The following is a 20,657-nucleotide window of genomic DNA, read 5'->3' as shown; positions in this document are numbered from 1 at the left end:
TTATATTGTTACAGACAGATGTATCCAATTTTATTTGTTGAGTAAGACTTTTTTTTTCAAGTCAAAACAGAAGGTTTGAGTTAAGCCTGGAGGCCCAGGAATATTCAACGAGTACAGTACAGATGAACTGATAGTTTACCTTTGGTTGTTACCATTTGACTTTCTGAAAAGAATACTGCTTTGTTCCATAATAAAGTTAGACTAGTTCAAGTACAGTTGCAAGCTATAGCACTTGTTTCTTGAGCTTGAGTTATAGGCAGGTTGCAGCAAACAGCATGTCTTGTAACTTGGTCCACAGTTAGCTTTTGCTCTCAGGCACTGATTGGTTTTGCAGGCACAGAACTTGGGAGGAGTGAGTGGCTAGCTTCTGACTCCTTTCTAGATGCTTCTGTAGTGGTAATATGTGTTTCTGAAGAAAAAATAAACAGTTTAAGTGTATAATTAGTAGCTTCTATGAATTGTATATGCACTGATAGATTGTAGCTGAAACTAATGCAGAAATACTTATAAGCTTTACCAAAGATAGTTCCAAACTTTGCCCTTGTGCACTGTGCCAGTTGTTGGATTTTTCTTGGTCTGCTCAGTAACACACACTTCAGTACAGCTGCTTTTTCTTTGTAATCTTTGCTTATTTTCCTTTTACACAGAAAAGGAGTCAGTCCAGATGCTACTTATTGGGGATGGTGGGGGGGGTGCAATTACTATGTTATCAGAGATGCAGTGTTGAATTTTCCTGGACCTGCAGTGCTGATGTTAAAGCCCTTCAGTACCCACCAGAACTGTTAATTTCTCTGGATAATGATCTGGAGCTGAGACAATCCACAGAAAAACAAAGTGTTGCGCTGGTTTATACAAAATAGTGTCAGCAAGCTACAAACTGCTCTGCTTTAAGACTGCTTATTAGAGACTGGTTTACCAGATCAGAGGACACATTTGAACCATTCATGTATCACTTAAATATCTAGTAATAAAAAACCATGATATACCAAAACAAAAAGAAATTTAGGTTAAAGTGGTGGGAGTGCAGTAGTATGAAAGCAATGACTTCACACATTACAGGCTTAACAAAGCCTATACCACGACTCAGTCTAAACAGAAAAAAATTAAGATAATTCCAAAGAAAATGTCTCATGATCTCTAATCTCTCACCTTTACCTCCCTCTACCATCTTAGCCTTCACTGATTATGGGGATTTTTGCATGCTTTTCAGAGGTAGTGAATTTTGTAACTCTCAAAAATACCCTTCAGAACAGGAAGGAAGATCAGTATCAGAAACAAGGATGCACTGCCAGAACAAGGAGGAAGATTACAGACTAGCTGCAGCACTCTTCCATTCAAGAGGTAACAGGAAGGCCTAAGTTAATAACAGACATCTGAAAGAATTTAGCTGTTGAAGCAGTAAATTATTTGACCTAACATGACAAGGAACATGTTTCAAGGAAGCTTTGAACAGTTTTTTTTTTCTTTTTCAGAAGTATAGAGCAAGTTGTATTGGGATGTGAAAGTGTTCATCCTTAATAGTCCCACGGTGCCAGCTCTTCTGTTCGTGGGCCATTTGTTCCCAGGTATGTATCCTCTTAAAACTTACTCAGAGCTAACTGGTAGCAAAGACATGCAAAAAGAACTTGCACAGACCTAGTAAGTCCACCTGGACTACCTAACAGCAAAGAGCTGAACAGTTAGTTAATTCAAATTCCCTTAGGATGTTAGGCATTGTAGAGAGCTGTTCTCTTCCATTTCCAGGTAGGAGTTGTATTAGATCCATGAGAACAGTACTCTTACCTTTGCACTGCCACACAGGTGTGAGCTGAAATACTGTTGGGAGAGTGCCATGTCAGACACTGGAGGCACACATGTTCAAACTAAAGTTCTCTTTCCAGAATTGGATCACAAGTGTGGAAAAAATGCAGCTGGATTTAAGGTCTCAGTTTCAGTCCCTCTGAGGGGTTGCCTTGCATTTCTAAGGTCTTGGTCTTCAAATAAGGCTAATATCTATCATGACTCTCACCTGCTGCAATGTCCTGAAGCAGAACAATATCTGAGAGGATGCTTTTTTGAACAAAACCAATAATTAGAGTTTAATAGTCAAAGTATTTCTCAAAGCATTTTCTCATTTGCTAGCTTTTAATTAAAACTTTATAGAATTCAGACTGGAGGAGACCTTTAAGATCAAGTTCAGCTGTTAACTCAGTACTGAAGTCCAACACTAGCTAATTCATGTCCCTAAGCATCATCTACACATCTAAATGCCTTCAGGAAGGATGACTCCAGCTAATAACTACACAAGAGTGGCCCTAGGCATTAAATGAAGGTACCTCTCAATGAGTAGGTTCTTCCAGGTCAACAGTTTCTTTTCTTATCAGCTGCAGTTTATCTCCCTGTATTTTAATCTCCCTATCTTTAAATGGCAGCTGAAAAGGACTCTGGTGAGCAGCTAGACCAGCCTCCTGCCTTACACAGGACACCTTTTACCAGCAACATTGCACCACCTGTGGCCATTCTGATCTAGTGTCATCACACTATGCTTTACAGAGGTTTTACAGAAAATTACTAATTAGAATTAGTTATTTAAAACAAGCATACAAAGTATGTGCATCTCAGAGTCAACAGAATAAATTAAGATCATGATTGCTGCTGGATTTTTTTCATGCTGAATTTGAGTAACTAAATCTATATTTAGCCAACATGCTTTAAAAATGCATATAATTCCCACTTTATTCTAGATGTACTGAAATGTTGTTTTCTGGTACTGGAGTTTAATGTGTTTGATGGGTTTTCTGTAGATGTTCAAAGTAAAAGGAGTAGAAGCCTGATGGAAGCAGGCTGTAGACTTCAAATATAGATGTACGTAATCTGCAGAATAGGACATTTCTGGAAGCTGAGTAGGAAATGAGGCTGCAATCCACCTTGTTTCTTGCTGCTGTGCAAGGAGACTAAAAGCCCATTGAACTCACCAATTGCATAGTAGTGAGCATGTGCAAATTTGCACTTAGGGATTCATTTGGAGCATTATCGAGCTCTGCAGGTTTCAGCACCACTCCTGCTGTAGTCAATACTTCTTAAGGCTCCAGCTTCTGCCATCAAAAGGCTTTTATAAAAGTTTCCATTCTTTCTGCTTGCTGAAAAAAAGCTTGATGTAATAAAATGAGCACTGGCTCAGAGAGAAGGGAAATACATTTTTCATTAGTGAAGGAAGGAAAAAAGTACTGAGGGACAATCTTACAAGTTAATTGCCATGTCTCTTTCTGTAATATGTAATTTTCAAAATTAACTACTCCAAGATAGCTGGAAAGAACTCTGTGTGACTTTTAGTTGATAGTGTAGCAATGTTAGTCTTTTACTTTAGGTCAGAAGTGAGGTTCTGAAACAAGTCTTCATTGTTTCTACTAACTGTGCTTTGGCTCACATTACAGAATAATGGGCCATGCTAATTGACATGGGTACAGAGTCAGTCAGCTCCACCCAGCCATGTTCTTCTATCCAAAAAGTGCACAGCCGCCCAGACCACAGCAGGACTGACCAAGACAATAACAGTCTGTGCTGGCCCTGAGGAGAGTTCTTGGCCCTGCCCTCAGGCAGAGCTTTGAGGGCCAAAGCAGGCTTTAAAAGTCATGGCAAAATGCCAAGTGTTTTCTCAGTCCTGAGCAAGCTGGGGGCTCATATATGAGGCAGGAGGGCATTGCATCAACCATCTTCACCCACTCACCCCCCCATTTTTACTGGTTTTAGTACTGCAGGTTATCCACTCCACCATTCTTGCAGTTGTCCTAATTAGGAAGCCCACATCTTGTTCCTTCCTTTAATGTTTGGAGAATAGAAGTTACATCCAGTAATGGCACCAATTCAGTTACTCGCTACCTTTATCTCCGAAATGCTTGATCCCGATGGAAAGCAGCCTCTCTCTGAGCATTGTAGTCCAAGTCTGCTTGCTTTTCCTGCTCTTTTCTTGCCTGCTTTTCAGCCTGATGAAGAAAAGGGAATAACAAAGCTTAGTATTTTGTTCTCAACATCATCATCATCCTGTAGAGCTGAGAGAGGGTAAAAGCTTACAGAAGGTCTGTGGCATTGTTAGCTGAAACTTAGCACTTATCATCCCTCCCCACTTCTCTCCCCTGCCTTATCTCCCCAGAAAGGGTACATTGAATAGCTGAGTGAACATCAGCATTAGCTGCTGCTCTTTGGTGACCTGCCCAGAAGATACAAGAGGACAGCAGTGCATGGTTGTAAAAATGTCCTAATGGCACAGGACAGGATGTGATCTGTCCTTGTTGATCTCTTATTACCAGCCCTCACAGTAATCCTCCCTGACTCATATGGGCCAAGTCCACCTGGAAGAGGCTTCTGTTCTACTGCTCCAAGAGGAGGCCCATAAACCTCTGAAACGTGTATCATGCATTGTCAAGTTTTCAGCAGTAACCTTCTCATTTCACAAACAAGCCTCCTGTGGCCCATAGATACAGTCACCTCTCCAACATCAGCAGCTCCAGTGCACACAGGTAAAAACCAAACAAAATATGTACGTCACACCCACAGCAATCTTTCTCTCTCACCCCCCTTCTTCTCTTCTGTCCAATAGGTCTAGTACTATGGATTTAGAAGTGTGCTTCTTTCTGAAGGAGCTGACAGTATAAAGTTCTTCTATTTACCATTTGCTGGAGCTGAAATTTCTGTATTTCCATGCTTGCATCACGCTGTCTTTGTTTCTTGGCTTTTTCCATTTCCAAGTAGACGTCATTTTCTGTCATCCACTGATTACGATCCTTCTCATCCTCTTCTTTTTCCTCTCTCTTCTTTTCTTCTTTTAAATTCATCTGCAGTTCACAAAACACACAGGAGTTAACAAGGAGCTGGCCTGCTCAGCTGGAAGTTGTATCTCTGTGCAGAAGCAGCCCTGAACCAGCGCTCCGATCAGCACGGTCACTGTGGCTGCCCCGTGCCCAAGCCCAGGGTTTCCAGCAGCCCTGGCAGAGGTGTGCCCGACACAGAAGGGGGAAAGGGAGAGGGGACTCCAGGAAAGGTGGCAGCAGACTTGCTGAAGCCTGCTGATGCTTGGCACCAGAGTCAGCAGCTGTGGTCTGGGTCAGGCTCCTCAGCTGGGGTAAGCAGTGCAATTTGCACAAATTACAAATTACAGAGCCTTCCCAGTCTGTTTTTTTTGAAGAGAGGATCACCAGATATGCGGCCTGCACCCTTCTTAAGGATTTAGTTCTAAAATTCTAGATTATAAATGAAAAGCAACTGGTGAGAACGTGCATGTGTGTCTCACTCCAGGCTCTGCTAGAAACTGGCATTTCCAAACACTATTCCTACGCACAAGTAGGAATAAGAGACAGAAAGAGGAACAAGGACAGCTCCTGTTTCTTACCACAGTGACTCTGTTTTCTTCAATGGATTCAAGAGCAGCCTTTTTTTTCATTTCTTTCTCTTTATCTTTTATTTGGTACTCAACTTCTACCTCTGCAGCTCCTCTAGCAAGACGATCATCTTCAATCTTAAATTTCTCATTCATCTGTGCATTTAATTGTTCAAAAGCTTTGTCCTTACGCTTCTCTATCATCCTGCAAGAGAACATGAATTACTGTAACATCCCAGGACATCTGCTCAGATTATGAGAGGCAATTGGTACCTGTTGCTTCTAATAACACCAACAATCCTACCTCCACCCCAACAGCTACTGGAACTGGTAAGCATTTTTTCTGCACTTTCTACTCCCAAGTTTTAATTACAGAAAACTTGCTTGTATTAAAGTTCTGATCTCGATGATATAACTACTGAGAACACTGTTTGTCACAAAATGAAATTGCAAGTTTGAATCTTATCACTGAAAATTACCCCTGGACTCACCTGTTAGTCTCTGCATTTTCTTCTCTTGTCAGATCAGCCATCATTTCTTTTCCTTTAATATAAGCCTTAATCCGATCATCATCTTTGTCTTCTTTTTGTTTCTCTTCAGCTTTAAATATTTTCTGTTCAGCTACATATTCCTGTTTAAATGGAAAACGTTTATTGTCATGTAGAACTAGATTTTGGAAACATGAACTAAAAACAAATTCTAGCAAATACTTCAGGCTAACCAGTAATATGGAGTTCTTTACATCAGTGAAGAAGCTACAGAAGATAGAAACCCAGAGATAAAAGAAAATTTTTATTATCTACTTATCACAAACCACAGCAAAAGTAAAATTAGTATGTGGTTGTGGCTCCGGGCTTATAGCATCTTTATATTCTCTCCTCTACATTCCCAGTGGCTCCAGCTGTACTGTTCCCATCCTATCATTCATATGGTGCAGACTCTGAAGGGCTTAAACAATAAGTCTGTAGACCATCAAAATAAGGCATTTTGTAATGACTCAGAAATGGCACTTGTACAGCTTGACAGTATGTATAGCTTTTGTTGCACGTACAAGGTTGGGGAGAAATGGGGGGAAATTTGTGTACTTGGGGTGAGGAGCATGAAAGAAAAAAAAGCAAGTAGGGTTTTAATGGGAATTCTCTCCTTTTACTCCCTCACATGGTAATGAATCAACACAGTACCTCTACTTCAGTTTCCCTGCTCAAGCAGGTATTGGCAGGGAAACAGAACTCAGGTCATCAAGTTTATAAGATATTGTCATACTCAGGCTATTCCCTCTCCCTAACAAAGAAAAATGGCCTTAAAACAGAGCAAGTACATGGAACCTAAATGCAGTTCTCAAGTCAAGGACAATCTCCTTGCTGACTCTTGCAGACTTTTCCATTGTAAAACAGTCAAAGCTCAGGAGCCTCATTAAAACTTCCAAGAGGTCTTTCTCAAAAGCACAGAGGAAAGACATGGCCTGCAACTGGCAGGGTAGCCATTTGATCCCAGGCTCCTAAAGCTGTCAGCAAAGACCCTGTTACCCACAATGCTGTTTATTTGTGGGCTGAGTCCAACCATCACAGTCAAGGTGAAATATGTATTTTCAACTGTCTGCTTTCCTGCTACTTACATGATGCTGCCTCTGGAATTCAACTTTTTTCTCCTGATCCTTCTCTTTATCTCTCTGAATTTCTAGTTGGTACAATTGGCTTGATTGCTGTATTCGTTCCCCTTCTCTTCTCTTTTCCTGCTTAGCCAGATCTGCTTGATCCTTGTGCTCCTTTATTCTGAATCAGAAAAGGGAAGTGCATAAATGAGCTAGGGGCAGCATGAAGTTATAATTAACAGATATAGATTATGCACATCTGTAGGTACTTTAACAGTAAAAAACCCTGATACTTTGAACTAAAATATCAGAGATCAAAACCAGAATAAGTTTCTATAAGCTAGTGCCAAATTCTTTGGCGAAAGCTCAGTTCCAGTCTGAGGGCACTAGGGAAGTCAATATTAGCAAAAGTGAACATGAACAGTGTATGGACTCAAACGTTAGATTGAATGTGATTTGCCTGTTTCATTGTTGCCCCACTCCCTGTACAACCTCGGCCTTTTCCAGCACGCAGCAGGCTTCTAAGCAGTGCCACAGCCCTGTACAAGACATGGCCATGATGCCCATGCCAGCTGGAAGTGGGAAGGGTTCTAGCTAGGGAGAAGCAGCAATAGTGGGACCAGCCACTTGCTCTCGGTGCCAGAATTGAGCCAGTCTTGTTGGATGTGTTGGGATAGACATGCAAGAGACGTTTCGGAAGCTGGAGAACAGAATTACAGAGGGTGGGGAAAGGTCAGTCAGACCACGAGGTGAGGATGATCTAAAACCCTCGTTCAAAAGCAGTGAGTCACGGAGCCCCGGGCACGAAACGCGGGTTAGCGCCCAAGAGCCGCCCCTTTCGGCGGGCCGGGCCTGCCCCGGTGAGGTTTAACCCAAAGCCTCTCGCCCCGCTCCCGGGCCCCGCCGCCGGACTCACTGCGCCAGCTGCTCCTGGGCCACGGCGCGGCGGCTCAGGTAGCGGCCACGCTCCACCTCTGCCTCCCGCCGAATGGCGTCCGGCCCATCGCGGTCCATCGCCGGCCTTCTTCGCCGCCTCGTGCACACGGAACGCCTGCCGAAGGCGAAGCAGGGATCCTCACCGACGGCTCTGTTTCTGGGAAATGGGGGCTCCCTCTCTCGCCCCGCTCAAAGGCGGTGGCCGCGGAAGCGTTCCGGCGCCGAGGCTGGAATGGCGCCTGAGTGGGCGACGGCGCTGTGTCGCGATAGATGGAGCGGCACCGCGCCCCGCCCAGCCCCGCCCCGGGGAGCTGCGGGCGGGCAGCGGCCGGTCCGTCACACACGGAGGGAGGGGAGGGGCGGGGAGGAAGCCATCCCCAGCCATCCCCCAGCCTCGGAGGCCGGACCCTTCTCCGAAACCTGTTCTCAACATCTCGTTTCCTTGCGGAGCGTCCGTACCCGGTAAGAGGCTGAAATGGCGCCTCCGCTTCTGTCCTTCTGCTCCCGCCGGTTCTCCGGGGCCGGGGCCATGGCGCTCGGCCGGGCTCCGTGCGCTGCCGCGCCTCACAAGCACCTTCGCCCCGCCAGGCCTGCCTGTTGCCGGGGCCCGGAGCCCTTGGCGGCTCTGGGAGCTGGATGAGGAGGTCGGGCCTCCTTCTCCTTCCGGGCATTCACCCCTTGCCTTGCCTGGGAGACTTCTCGAGGAGGTGACTGCTGCCCCCGGGAAGGACAGCCCCGCCCTTACAGCCAGGTTTGCACAGCGTAGGGAGGTACAGCCAGTTCGGCTTGGCCCTCAGCTCCCTGGAGGTACCGTGCCTCCAGGGTAGGCTCGCATCTTCCTCGAAGCCCTGTGCTTTTTCCAAGGCCTGGCTGCTTTCGGCAGATAGGCCAAGAAACTTGAGGACACACCAAAGACCCACGTTCAAAACTAAAATATTGGCAAGAGTCCTTTTTTGGATTTTTTGAAGGCCATGTATTATTTTCTGGTCTGGCCAGCAGAGACTGGCAGCTGTGGGGTGCAACAAAGCGAAGTTTCAGGTTTCTTGGGCTTTGCTTCCAGCGGACACCAGGCTAGAGGGATACCCTGTTTAAAGGCCAGGGTCCTGGTGGAGGAAGTCATTGCAGGAATCCCTAATTACCAAGGCAAGGAAATGAAAGAAACCTAAGCTTAAGGAGGGAAATGTATCTGTGGCTTGGGTGTTGGTGAGTAAAATTGCTGGGGAATCTGAGAGACAATTTTAGATCACATCTGTTTACAGCCTGAATTGCTGTTAGTCTTTTTGAAGGAACAGCCCAACTATGTTGTCTCCTGTTGATGTGCTAATTTTGTAGGCCCTATTTACAGCTATTGGGACCTGTTTGTCTCTTTGGTGACTTTTTAAAGGCTGGAATCAATTTACATTAATATTTTCATGTAATAAAACTGATTTATAGTATGACATTTGTTTTTCAGACATAGTTGCAAAATACTACCAAAACTGCACACCCTAACTGTTCTAACTTTCACATATGTTCTCTTTTTTTGTCCCCTGTGTTGTAACCTGGGACAGTGAATTTTTAGATCAATGAATATTAAAAATATAACAGAAGTAGTGAGCTTTTGGCTGGAATGGCTTACAGTTATATAATATGAATTCCTGTCTCAAGTTTAATAAACTAACATTCATGAAATAGGCTGGGGATGTTTGAATACAACCAGTTATATGGCAATCTTTTATTTTTTCAAGTGGAAGTCTAGATTCATGGTATATATTTGATATAAGTAATTTACAGTTAACTCTGTCTGTATGGTTGAAAAACATTTATTTAACTTGAAAATGGCTTCTGCCTTTCCTTGGTGGACAGTTTAAAAAACTTTTTTAAACAAAAACATTGCTTCATTTTTTTGTTTCTTGAGCAGCACTACAGTTACAACAAGGTAACTGGGTCCCAACATAGAATTATATGTTTGGAAACTAGTATTTATTTCTTCTTCTCTCAGAAAAATGGCCTATGTCCAAGTCCTCTTCCACTTTCACATGCTTTGAGAAGAGGATAAAGATGATGTGTCGTCTTGGATTCTGTTTCAATTAATTCCTTTGCATATTTCTGAAACTCTTGCTCTTTATAAAGTGCAATAGCCTCTCTCTGAGCATTGTAGTCCAAGTCTGCTTGCTTTTCCTGCTCTTTTCTTGCCTGCTTTTCAGCCTGATGAAGAAAAGGGAATAACAAAGCTTAGTATTTTGTTCTCAACATCATCATCATCCTGTACAGCTGAGAGAGGGTAAAAGCTTACAGAAGGTCTATGGCATCGTTAGCTGAAACTTAGCACTTATCATCCCTCCCCACTTCTCTCCCCTGCCTTATCTCCGCAGAAAGGGTACATTGAATAGCTGAGTGAACATCAGCATTAGCTGCTGCTCTTTGGTGACCTGCCCAGAAGATACAAGAGGACAGCAGTGCATGGTTGTAAAAATGTCCTAATGGCACAGGACAGGATGTGATCTGTCCTTGCAAACCAGCCTTGATTTGCAGCAATGCTCTGAGGAGGCTGGTCTCCAACACCAGCATATGCCGAGCACATATGATTAAAAACAACCCAACAAACAATAAAATCCAAACAAAGCAGCAAACTTCTTCTCTTTCTCTTAGCAGCAGCTAGTGTATTGGTTTAGGTGCAAGCTTCTTTCTGAAGCTTTCTATTTACCATTTGCTGGAGGTGAATTTTCTGTACTTCTCTGTTTGCCTCATCTCGTCCATGTTTTCTTTTGTTTTCCATTTCCAGGTGGATGCGGTCTTCTTCCATTAACCTATCACGTTCTTTTTCAGCCTCCTCTTTCTCCTGTCTCTCCTTTTCCTCTTTCAACTTCATCTGCAGTTCACAAAACACACAGGAGTTAACAAGGAGCTGGCCTGCTCAGCTGGAAGTTGTATCTCTGTGCAGAAGCAGCCCTGAACCAGCGCTCCGATCAGCACGGTCACTGTGGCTGCCCAGTGCTCAAGCCCAGGGTTTCCAGCAGCCCTGGCAGAGGTTGTGCCCGACACAGAAGGGGGGAAGGGAGAGGGGACTCCAGGAAAGGTGGCATCAGACTTGCTGAAGCCTGCTGATGCTTGGCACCAGAGTCACCAGCTGTGGTCTGGGCCAGGCTCCTCAGCTGGGGTAAGCAGAAGTAAGATCAGCCCAAGTTTCTTACCTCAGTGGCTCTGTGTTCAGCAATAGATTTTAGGGCAGCCTTTTGTTTTGCTTCTTTCTCTTTGCGCTTTTTTTCTTCTTCAGCTTCTATTCTTGCAGCATCTCTAGCCAGTCGACCATCTTCCTTCCTTAATGCCTCACTCATTTGTTCAGCTAATTGACTGATGATTTTGTCCCGTTGTTCCTGTACTTGTCTGCAGAAGAACACGAGCTTCCATAACATACCAGGGCAACACATCTGGGTCTACCTGAAGCTACCAAACTCAGCAATTCAGGCTCTAGAGTTCTGTCACACACAGGCTGGCCCACCCACCCAACTCCTGATCTCCTCCTGTTCCTCCTGTTTGGTTTATTTTTATATGATCTGCTTTAGCAAATAAATGTTCCCAGTGTTCTTGTATCACTAGTTTCTGTTGCAGTAATGAGCTGCATCACTCAGTAAGGATTCCAGCAAGCATCTTGCCAGCAGGAGGGGAATGTTGGCCAGAAGCAGGAAGGGAAGAAAACTCTTAGATTGACTCAGTGGTATCATCACATGGTACCCTTAATGTTAAACTGATAAAATATCTTCCCTTAAGAAAATGACGTTGTTAATTAATATTTGGGCCTTGTTGAGAAGTCAAATAATTTTTCTTGAGCTGACTCAGAGAAATGTAGGTTATACTCAAAAATATTTTCATCAAGGATCTTAATTGTCTTAATTGTTGAGGAGGTGGAGATTTGGCAGGCCATATGAAAATCACTCTTCACAATATACTGGTGCAAAGCTTTGCACTTTGATAAGCCTCTGTACTTTGAAAGGTGAGATTGCTCCCTGACATTCTTACTAAGGAACCTGTGAAAAAATTTCCTTGTTCTCCTGAATTCCCTGTTCTCCCTATGAGTAGAAGTGTTAGAATAACTGTTGATTGTGTTTTATCATTAGTCTAAGTGATCTGAAAACAACTACAGTATAATTTTTAGATCATTTATGATTTATACTCTAGCATTGCACCTACCTACGCATTTCAGCTTCTTTCTTTTTTCTCATCCGGGCAATAATTTCCTTTGCTTTGAAATGAGCTTTGATCCGCTCATCTTCTTCCATTTGGTTTTGTTCCTCTATTGCTTTGATTATTTTCTGGTCATTTAGATACGCCTGTATGGGCAAAATGGTCCTGATGTAACAGATGATGTTTGGAATATCTGCACCTTGGGTAGCAGCTTACAGGAATCACTCCCTGTTCCCCCTCCTCAAGTTTCTTTCAAAAACAGAAGAGAGAAAATGGATCCTCAGGAAAGGAGAGAGAAGACAAGAAAGGAATACTTCCACTTACTTCTGTCTCCCTATTCCAACATGCATCAAGAGGAGGCAGTCAGTGTGAGGGTGGGGAATGGAATTGAGCATCAAACAGACTGAGCATCAAACAGCTGCTTCTCTGGTGCATCACACAAACAAATTGCTGTGCGATGCAGAGAGCGTTGTCCATGCTCCCACTGACACACATGGGCAGGGGGATGGTCCAACCACCACCCACATAGATCATTCTGCTCCTGGCCCCACCTCATCCAAAACTACCCGTGGCTTAGAGCTTAATCCAAAGCACAACAGAGTTTTCTATACTTTTATGTAAAAAAACAACTGTCCTTTGCATGCTGGCCAGAACTGCTCTGAGGCAGTTCTTGTTTGTACCTTAGTAGCATGCCTTTAAAGATGAAATGAGATGGCAGCAAGTCTTGACTAAATCCCTAAACTCTTCAATCATAAATATCAAATCAAATTAAAAAGATAAATTCAGTGTCTGTCTGTTTCCTCTTTCTAACAAAGAAAAATAGGCTTAAAACAGCAGGAATGTGAAACTTAAATCCAGTTCTCAAGTCAAGGAGATATTCCTTGAGGTCTACAGCCAGATCTTTAACCATAGACCAGTTAAAGCATCTTCAGACACCAGAAGGGAGGGGCCTCCAAGAGGTCTTTCTCAAAAGCACAGAGGAAAGGCATGGCCTGCAACTGGCAGGGTAGCCATTTGATCCCAGGCTCCTAAAGCTGTCAGCAAAGACCCTGTTGCCAGTAGATCCCTTTATTTGTGGGCTGAGTCCAGCCATCACAGCCAAGGTGAAATGCACATTTTGAACTGTCTGCTTTCCTTCTACTTACATGATACAGCTTCCGGCGTGCAAGTTTTTCCTCGTGTTCCTTTTCTTTTTGTCTCTGAGTTTCCAGTTGGTACAGTTGGACTGATCTCTGTAATTCTTCCTCTTCTCTTTTTTTTTCCTCTTTGGCCAGATCTGCCAGATGCTCGCGCTCCTTTATTCTGAATCAGACAAAGGTGAATAAAGTGTCTAGGAACTGCATGAAGTAATGAACTGCACGACCATAGGTACCTTACAGTGAAGAATGTGATGCTCTGAGTTGAAGGTAGGTAGAATATCAGAGGTGAATAACAGGATGATTGTTTGTAATGGTAACCCTGGTCAGAAATGAGCTACATGGCATGCTCACAGTTTGCAGTGTCGTGGTGAGAAGTTTTAGCTGGATGACTCATTAGCACCACTGCATCGGTAATGCTCTGGCCTATATCTGCAGCATCCTTGGAGAAAAAGATTTCCCCAGTATGACCCACCATACCATGTGGGCAGCAGCTTAAACTGGTAATGTTCTGTACTAAGTTCTGCAAGGATCTATGTGTTGTGCCTGGAATATGTAAGACCAGACTTAGAACCCTTTCTCTGCCTTGGGAAATTCGATTCCTTTTATCAGATCTCCAGGGCCAGCCCTATAAATACCACTGGGGACCACTCCATAAGATTTACAGAAAACCTGAGAGAAGGATTAGAAATTACAGTAATGCCTTCTCTTGTTGTGCAATCTGGAAGCTCATTATGAGTAAATGGAAAATCTAATTTAAACTTTTCCTTGTCTGGAACAAAAACTGAGTAAAGTACACTTAAATTTCATTAGCAACATTTGAACAGTGATTTGACTAAAACCTGCTGATGCTTCCAAGAGGCAATTTTGCATACAGACTGTTGGCAAATAAAAATGCATATAGATTTTCCCTTTTGGGCAAGATCTTCTGTGATCTTCTTTTAAAAGAATGGCATTTGTGAAACTATTAGCAAGTTTTTGTAAAAACCTCATAGAATGTATTTTGAGAAGAGTTTAAGTAAATAATGAAGTAGGGTTGCTTTTAATGATTACTTACTGTTGTAACTGATCTTTGCATAGTGCCTGTTTATTCATATAATGCTGATGTGCTTTTTCTTGCTCACTGAGAATATGTTCTTTAAATCGACGTTGCTCTTCTTCATAGTCCTTCTTTTTGGTATCAACTAATCTTGACTTTAGAAATTCAACTTGAGCATCTCTTTCGTTTAGGACCTTAGCAAGTAGAAGTGCACTCTGCAAGAGAACATTTAAAGTCATTTTTATGTTCAGAAGTCTTTAGAGACATTCAGTACAATTTCAATGTAAAATATAAGTTGTCAACAGACATGGAACTGTCTCATTCTGTCGTCCTGATAAAATAGGTAGGTTTTTGCACGATCAATAACCTCCTTCCGTTTTGCTGCTTGGAGCTTTGCTTCTTCCAAATCAAGTAACTTTCTTTCTTCCTCTTCCTTTTCTTCACGTAATTTTTTGGCTTGAAGTTTCTGTTTTATCAGGTTCTACAGCGCAGACAAAATTAAAAATCACACTTAAATTTTGGATTGTTTTTTTACTTTACATTTTAGCTTTAAGTAAAAAAATACAAATGTTTAAGTTAGATGTTAAACATATTTAAATGGCATTTAGCTGAAATACATATTCAAAAGCAAATGTTAAAGGGAGTATAGCTAGAAATGTTACTATGTGTGGTTTTGTATATACAAAAGCAACTTGTTTACAAATGTATCTTGTACTTACCAGAGTGGCATTACGTGCGTCTTCTTTTCCAGCATCTTTGGAGTCCAAGTCTACCTCTTCCTGTTCTTTTTTCTCATCAGTGTATGGTGCTTTTCTAATGCAGCCCTGAATCCTTTCCCATTGTGCTTTTGGCAATACAATGACCTGGCGAAGATCTCTTTCTTTTCGAAGGAAAAACTCATCTAGAACATCCTTTTCTTTCCAATGATGTGCTGTGCAGAGGGAGCATAAAATATGAAGGTTACTTGATACCAGAAAATCCAATAGTCAAATGTGTATCAGAATTTGAATGCTGGCATGGTAACAATACTAAGTTATCCTTAGTGTTACTTAGTCCCCCATCCCAAACGCCAGAGCTAAGACAGCGTGTCTGTATCTGTAGTCTGCCTAAGAGCAGTGCATGTACCTGGATGGGCACCGACTGCCTGGACTGTTTGTATGTGCCCTTGCCTGTTTGTGTGTCTGTGTGGGCTTGGCTTGTAGTAACACACTTCCCAGGCAGTACTTGGGCATGATTCTTAGAACAGCAGGGAGCAGAGACCATTCCCAATATGAAAAGAGGAATATTGGTGAAGCCGTTCTGCTAGCTGGATGAGGCAGCAGTTTGAGCACAGACTGTGCCTTACTTCCATGTCCTGCACACTCATCATATTTACTGAAATAGTTCTGTTGTAGAAGTTTTTGATTTGTTGGCAAGACTAGGATTTCTTTGTTGCATTAGGCTCGCATACACGTGTGAAGGTGTAAATGCAGCTTTTCTAGTTGATGTCTAGGTTTTGTGAAATGCTCTTTCAAGTGTCACCACCCGTTTTGAAGGGAGTGGCACTCTGTACAGGGTGATGTTCTGTAGAAATTGCATGATTTGCAGCAGACTGACAGGCCATATCTGAAAGGTAAGGAGGCTTTCTCTTGGAGTGACACCGGTGTCAAACTCTGTTTTCCAGGTGCCGTTGCTGATCAGTCTCCTGGCAGGCATCGGACCTGATCCTCTCCCTCTGTCCTAGGTGGAGACAGCCTCAGCAGAAGTAAAGGCGCACCGATGCACCCTGCAGGCAGGACTCTGCCAGCCCCTCGTTCTTCCCCAGCCGCTGCCCCTGGAGGTTACTGGACCTGCGCTGCGTTCAGGTCAGTTCTCTCCACTGCGTTCCTAGGGAGGAACAGCCCCTCTTGCCGTCTGCAGCCGGGGGAGCTTTGGGGAAGTCCCGCTGGGCACCCCTGCAGCCTCCCGGAGCCGTGCGGCCGCGGGCTCGGCCCTGCCCTCCCGCCGGGTCCCGCTGCCCGCGGGGCAGTCCCACTCACGGGCGCCGCGCCGCCGCCGCCGCCCCGCCGCTGCCGCCGCCATCTTCCCGGGCCGCGGCGCCGTTGCCGGGCGACCGGCAGCGCGCGGTCACGTGCCGGCGCGCGGGGCGGGGCCCGTTCTCCTCACGGGCCGGGCCGCGGCACCGAGCGCTGCTCCCGCGGCTGCGGCCCCGGCCAGGCCGCTCTGCCGAGTGACCGGCGCGGGGCCGGCGCGTTCCGCTCCACTGACGGCCGCGTTTCGTTCCGCTGGCTGCCTTGATTTAGCGCGGCCGCGTTGAAGGCTCGAACAGGTTCCGTCTGTTCGAACGGACGGTGATCGTTTCCTTTTGAAACACTTATTGAGGCGTTTTGCCAGGAGAATCGCTGTTCGGTTGCTTTGGCGATTGCTGATGGAGAAATTAGTGTCTGCTCAAATTGATGGTATGTCAGTACAGGAAGATTGGTGCTGTGTTAGCAAGTGGTAGTAAGTATGAGTTAGATACTGTCACAATTACTATTTTAAACAGAAGTTGGGCACTGAACTGTGGCATTTACAAATTGCATTTTTAGCTACAGCACAACTTCCCATCACGGTAGTGGCCATAAATAGTTTATTTTGTTCTGATATTTTCTTCCAGAATTTTTCTCTTCTAAGCACAAGGTCAGGTAGAAATATAATCTTTCTGTTTATATAAGTAATTTTCTTTTTTGTTTGTTTTGGAAACTTATTTTCTCACAGCTATGAAATTTCTGTTGGTTTTTGATTTTGACCATACAATCATAGATGAAAATAGTGACACCTGGATTGTGAAATGTGCTCCTGAAAGAAAACTTCCTAATGGATTAAGAAACTCTTACCAGCCGGGACATTGGACAGAATATATGGGTAGAGTCTTTGTCTACCTGGGAGACAATGGTGTCAAAGAAGATGAGATGAAAAGAACTATGACAACAATTCCTTTCACTGCAGGAATGATAGATCTTCTGGGATTTATTGGCGAGAACAAGGAGTTGTTTGATTGTATAATTGTTTCGGATTCTAATACAGTATTTATTGACTGGATTTTGAAAGCTGCTGACTTCCATAAAGTGTTTGATGAAGTGTTTACAAACCCTGCAGCATTCAGCAGTACTGGCTATCTTACTGTACAGCACTTCCATGCTCACCATTGTACAAAGTGCCCTAAAAACCTTTGCAAAAGGAAAGTTTTAAAAGAATTTCTAGATAAACAGTTGGAGCGAGGAGTGAGTTATACACAAATTATATATATAGGTGACGGTGGGAATGACTTATGTCCAGTAATGTTTTTGAAGAAGAATGATATTGCTATGCCCAGGCAGGGGTATACCTTGGAGAAAAGGATTTCTCAACTGGCCCAAAGTCTCAGTCCTGTACAGTGTTCTGTTCTGGTTTGGTCATCTGCAATCGACATTATGTCTTACCTGAAATCACTTATAAAAGAATGATTCAAATGATAAAAGGAAACTGATGCAATTACATTTTAGCTTATTGGGAGAGAAAAACTACATGTGTATAAAAGCTCAAAATTGTATCATTGGACTATTATCTGAAGTTATGGGGTTTTTAACCACAACATAAAACTGTTTATGTTCAGTCCTGGTGATAATGGGAAAGTGCAGTAAAAAAGGCCTTCTAACACAGTACAGATTCCAATATAAGTGGAGAAGGGGTGTTGGGACAGGACTTGTCATTAGTTTTTGGCTATTCCCTCCCCTCCAACCCTTTACAAATACATAGCTGATATATACTTGCAATCCCACAGACTTAGGGGAAGGAGTAGGATTCCTGTTGAAAATAATTAAATTCTTTATTAGAAAACATTAGGTGCCAGGAGCATGGTTCTAGAGCTGTTGGCTTTTATACTTCTCTGATCTCATGGCAAATTATTTGCTTGTAATCTTGTTTAATCCAAAGATGCATTTATATTTTCAATCAATTATTTTACCAAACAAAATTACTTTTTAATACTTTGTATTATCTTGTATTGTAAAGACAATAAAAGTTGCTGTCACTGACAAATGCAACACAACTAATCTGTGTCATGTATTCTGCTGGTCTGTGTTTCATCAGGCCTGGAGAGAGTAGACACAAGTGTAGGTGTCAGCCTTTGGCTGGTCAGACCCTTTTTCCTCTGGAAAGCTGTAAGGATGTTGCTTTTTTGTTTAAAGAAAAGTCTTTTTCCCATTGTGCCTACTGCCCTGACAGTGCTGCTGCCTCTGTACAGAGCTGGCACTGCTTTGATCTTCCACGCTGGCAGCTCGGAGTCAGCCAGAACCTTTTTTCCTCCTTGGTTGGTGCTGCAGTGCACAGGCTCACAGAATGGAACATACATACACAGTATACACTGATTTTACCTATTCATTCTCATTTCTATCTATAGCACAATCTCTTACAGTCTGGAAGGAAGCATCAATATCCATTTTAACTTTTAAACAGATTGTTCTGTCTAAGTAGTTCTAAAGAATTGTTTGTGACCATGCAGTCTTTCTCTTTACCACTGACAGTGAGATGAGCCCCAAGTGTTGGTGCATATAAAGATACTAAAAGTAAGTCTCATTAAACTTAAATAATGTGTTTTCCTGCCAAATGTTTTTATTCTTATATCTCAGAAAAGGTTCAAAATGCTGATGTAGTCTGCTATTAAACTGAGGTCATATTTAGCTTAAGTGCTTTAATAACTGAGAGATTAGGCCGACTTTCACAGTACCTCGGTTGCAGATGTCTGAGGAGTAGCTCAGCAGCCTGCAGTTGCTGTATCTGTCTTCTTTTGTTTTCTGTGCAATGTTATTCTTATTTTCTTATCAACATTTCATGATGTCACTACCTTCTTTTTCCTTAATTGAAGATTTTTGAGTGGTCTTGCCTGTTTTCAGGCTGCTGGTTTACATAAATTTCCCTTGTGCACTTCTTTCCTTGCCTCACCTATTTTACTGTATTGTAGAAGGTTGCTTTGAACACTCTGTTGCCTAAGATGTCCAAAGTAATATACTTCAGTTCTCAGGAGCCTGGCTTTAGTGATGGATGTTTGGTAGGTGTCTGAGATGTTCATATTTGGGATCTTGGCCTATTGTTTTACTCAAGGGCACAAAGACATCTAAGGACTGGTGGGTCTCAGGCTGTGGCAGGTTTAAGTTGTCTGGTTTACAGGTCATACAGAAGAATGGTAATGGCTGTTGCAAAAGGCAATTTCACGTATTACTTGGGCTTTTAAGTTGTTGCCATTGTTTGACCCCAGCTGGCAACTGAATAGAGCAGCTTGTGCACTCCAATCCCTCACTGAGTGAGGAGGAGAATTGGGGAAAAAAATTAGACCTCATGAGTTGAGATGAGAACAATTTAATAATTGAAACAAAATAAAATATAGTAGTACTGAATCACTATAATTGTAATGAAGAGGAGAGAGAAAGGAATGAAGTCCAGGAGAAACAAGTGTTGTATAATACACTGCTCCCCACCCTGTGATGGATGCCCAGCCCACCCCTGAGCACTGATGGGCCCCTCCCAGCTGACTCCCCCAGTTTCTGTGCTGGGAGTGCCCTCCATGCTCTGGAATATCCCTTTGGCCTGGCCAGGCCAGCTCTCCTGGCCATGCTCCCCCAGCTCCTCGTGCAGCTTCTCACTGACAGGGCATGGGAAATGAAAAGTCCTTGACTGTGGGTAAGCACCACTTAGCAACAACCAAAACAACAGAGTGTTATCAACATGATTCCCATGGTAAATCCAAAACAGCACTAACCAGTGACTAAGAAGGAAATTAACTCTATCCCAGCCAAAACCAGGATAGTTGTGTGTTTCCTTAATTCTAGATGTGCTGCTGAGTGTTCCAAATTCTGTGCTGGTCTCGTCTGTGTTTTTCAGAACTTAGTTATGGAATAGCTTGCTTTCAGTTTGTCCACAGATCTTGGTTACAGCTTGCTTAAGAACAAACAAAAAGTAGTATATCAGTGATTACTCAGCTTTTTCTTCCACTTACACTATTGTTTTAGCCTTAAGGGACCTACCTTGTAATTTGCTGTGAGAGTGAGATATTGGGTGAGAAATTGTTTTTCATCCTCAAGAAAGGATTTTTCTGTGGCTTTGATTAAAGTGCTGAAGCAGGAGTTGAGAGTAGATTAAGCAGAGTACATGAGATATTAGGAATTATGTTATTATCACTTCAAGTAGAGGGTAGAGCTGATGATATTTGCCAGACAAAGTGCATGTTGGAGACAGAAGAAATTTTTCAATTTCAGTAGGCAGACCATTAAGCTATTAATCAGGTCTTGTTTGGGGTTTTTTTTCCCCACTTAAAAGAAGTGAGGATTTTTCTGAAGCACCACAATTACCAAAATTTTCCATCTTTGGTTACAATGGAGGGGAGATGAGTATCTCCAAAGACTGAAGCTGGGTGAAGCTGGGAGCCCAGCCAAAAGAAAGGGA

General features: G+C 43.1%; 4 protein-coding genes across 6 annotated transcripts in view; 2 read left to right on the top strand and 2 right to left on the bottom strand.

Annotated features, from left to right (window-relative positions):
* Positions 1-8,143, bottom strand: LOC131085603 (cilia- and flagella- associated protein 210-like). 3 transcript variants are annotated; one of them, XR_009114667.1, is made up of 7 exons: positions 7,861-8,143; positions 6,969-7,125; positions 5,845-5,984; positions 5,366-5,558; positions 4,647-4,811; positions 2,955-3,962; positions 1-409 (listed from the first exon to the last, which is right to left on the bottom strand). XR_009114667.1 is itself a non-coding variant. In XM_058028000.1 (7 exons), the coding sequence occupies exons 1-6, from the start codon at positions 7,956-7,958 to the stop codon at positions 3,861-3,863; spliced, it is 855 nt and encodes a 284-aa protein (XP_057883983.1). In that variant the 5' UTR covers positions 7,959-8,143; the 3' UTR covers positions 1-3,119; positions 3,859-3,860. The 3 variants fall into 3 exon arrangements, 2 of the variants coding, with proteins under 2 accessions (XP_057883983.1, XP_057883982.1); XM_058028000.1 differs by having other exon boundaries at positions 1-3,119; positions 3,859-3,962; XM_058027999.1 differs by having other exon boundaries at positions 3,859-3,962.
* A 1,536-nt stretch (positions 8,144-9,679) lies between these two features.
* Positions 9,680-16,280, bottom strand: CFAP210 (cilia and flagella associated protein 210). The gene is made up of 9 exons (XM_058028501.1): positions 16,238-16,280; positions 14,939-15,150; positions 14,527-14,700; positions 14,238-14,434; positions 13,190-13,346; positions 12,051-12,190; positions 11,054-11,246; positions 10,567-10,731; positions 9,680-10,067 (listed from the first exon to the last, which is right to left on the bottom strand). Exons 1-9 carry the CDS (start codon positions 16,278-16,280, stop codon positions 9,858-9,860), a joined length of 1,491 nt encoding a protein of 496 aa, XP_057884484.1. The 3' UTR covers positions 9,680-9,857.
* PHOSPHO2 (phosphatase, orphan 2) lies at positions 15,979-18,257 on the top strand. Its single transcript, XM_058028004.1, has 2 exons — positions 15,979-16,063; positions 16,956-18,257. Exon 2 carries the CDS (start codon positions 16,958-16,960, stop codon positions 17,681-17,683), a length of 726 nt encoding a protein of 241 aa, XP_057883987.1. The 5' UTR covers positions 15,979-16,063; positions 16,956-16,957; the 3' UTR covers positions 17,684-18,257.
* The window catches only part of SSB (small RNA binding exonuclease protection factor La), a 21,008-nt gene continuing 16,333 nt past the window's right edge, over positions 15,983-20,657 (top strand). Inside the window, exon 1 of the mRNA XM_058027996.1 lies at positions 15,983-16,063. The gene's annotated coding sequence lies outside the window, so the exon portion shown is untranslated. The remainder of the gene's footprint in view (positions 16,064-20,657) is intronic.

Source organism: Melospiza georgiana, chromosome 7 (assembly GCF_028018845.1).
Source record: "Melospiza georgiana isolate bMelGeo1 chromosome 7, bMelGeo1.pri, whole genome shotgun sequence".
Lineage (NCBI taxonomy): Eukaryota > Metazoa > Chordata > Aves > Passeriformes > Passerellidae > Melospiza > Melospiza georgiana.
Note: the sequence above shows the minus strand (reverse complement) of the source record. Positions and strands in the feature narration are given on the sequence as shown.

Coding starts and splice junctions, on each gene's coding strand:
- PHOSPHO2 (XM_058028004.1), top strand. CDS start 16,958: ATGAAATTTCTGTTGGTTTTTGATTTTGACCATACAATCATAGATGAA.
- CFAP210 (XM_058028501.1), bottom strand. CDS start 16,280: ATGGCGGCGGCAGCGGCGGGGCGGCGGCGGCGGCGCGGCGCCC. Junction 14,435..14,526: donor ACAGAATGAGACAGTTCCAT/GTCTGTTGACAA, acceptor GTTCTCTTGCAG/AGTGCACTTCTACTTGCTAA. Junction 13,347..14,237: donor TGCAAAGATCAGTTACAACA/GTAAGTAATCAT, acceptor TGTCTGATTCAG/AATAAAGGAGCGCGAGCATC.
- LOC131085603 (XM_058028000.1), bottom strand. CDS start 7,958: ATGGACCGCGATGGGCCGGACGCCATTCGGCGGGAGGCAGAGGTGGAG. Junction 7,126..7,860: donor GCCCAGGAGCAGCTGGCGCA/GTGAGTCCGGCG, acceptor TTTCTGATTCAG/AATAAAGGAGCACAAGGATC. Junction 3,963..4,646: donor AATTTCAGCTCCAGCAAATG/GTAAATAGAAGA, acceptor TTTCTTCATCAG/GCTGAAAAGCAGGCAAGAAA.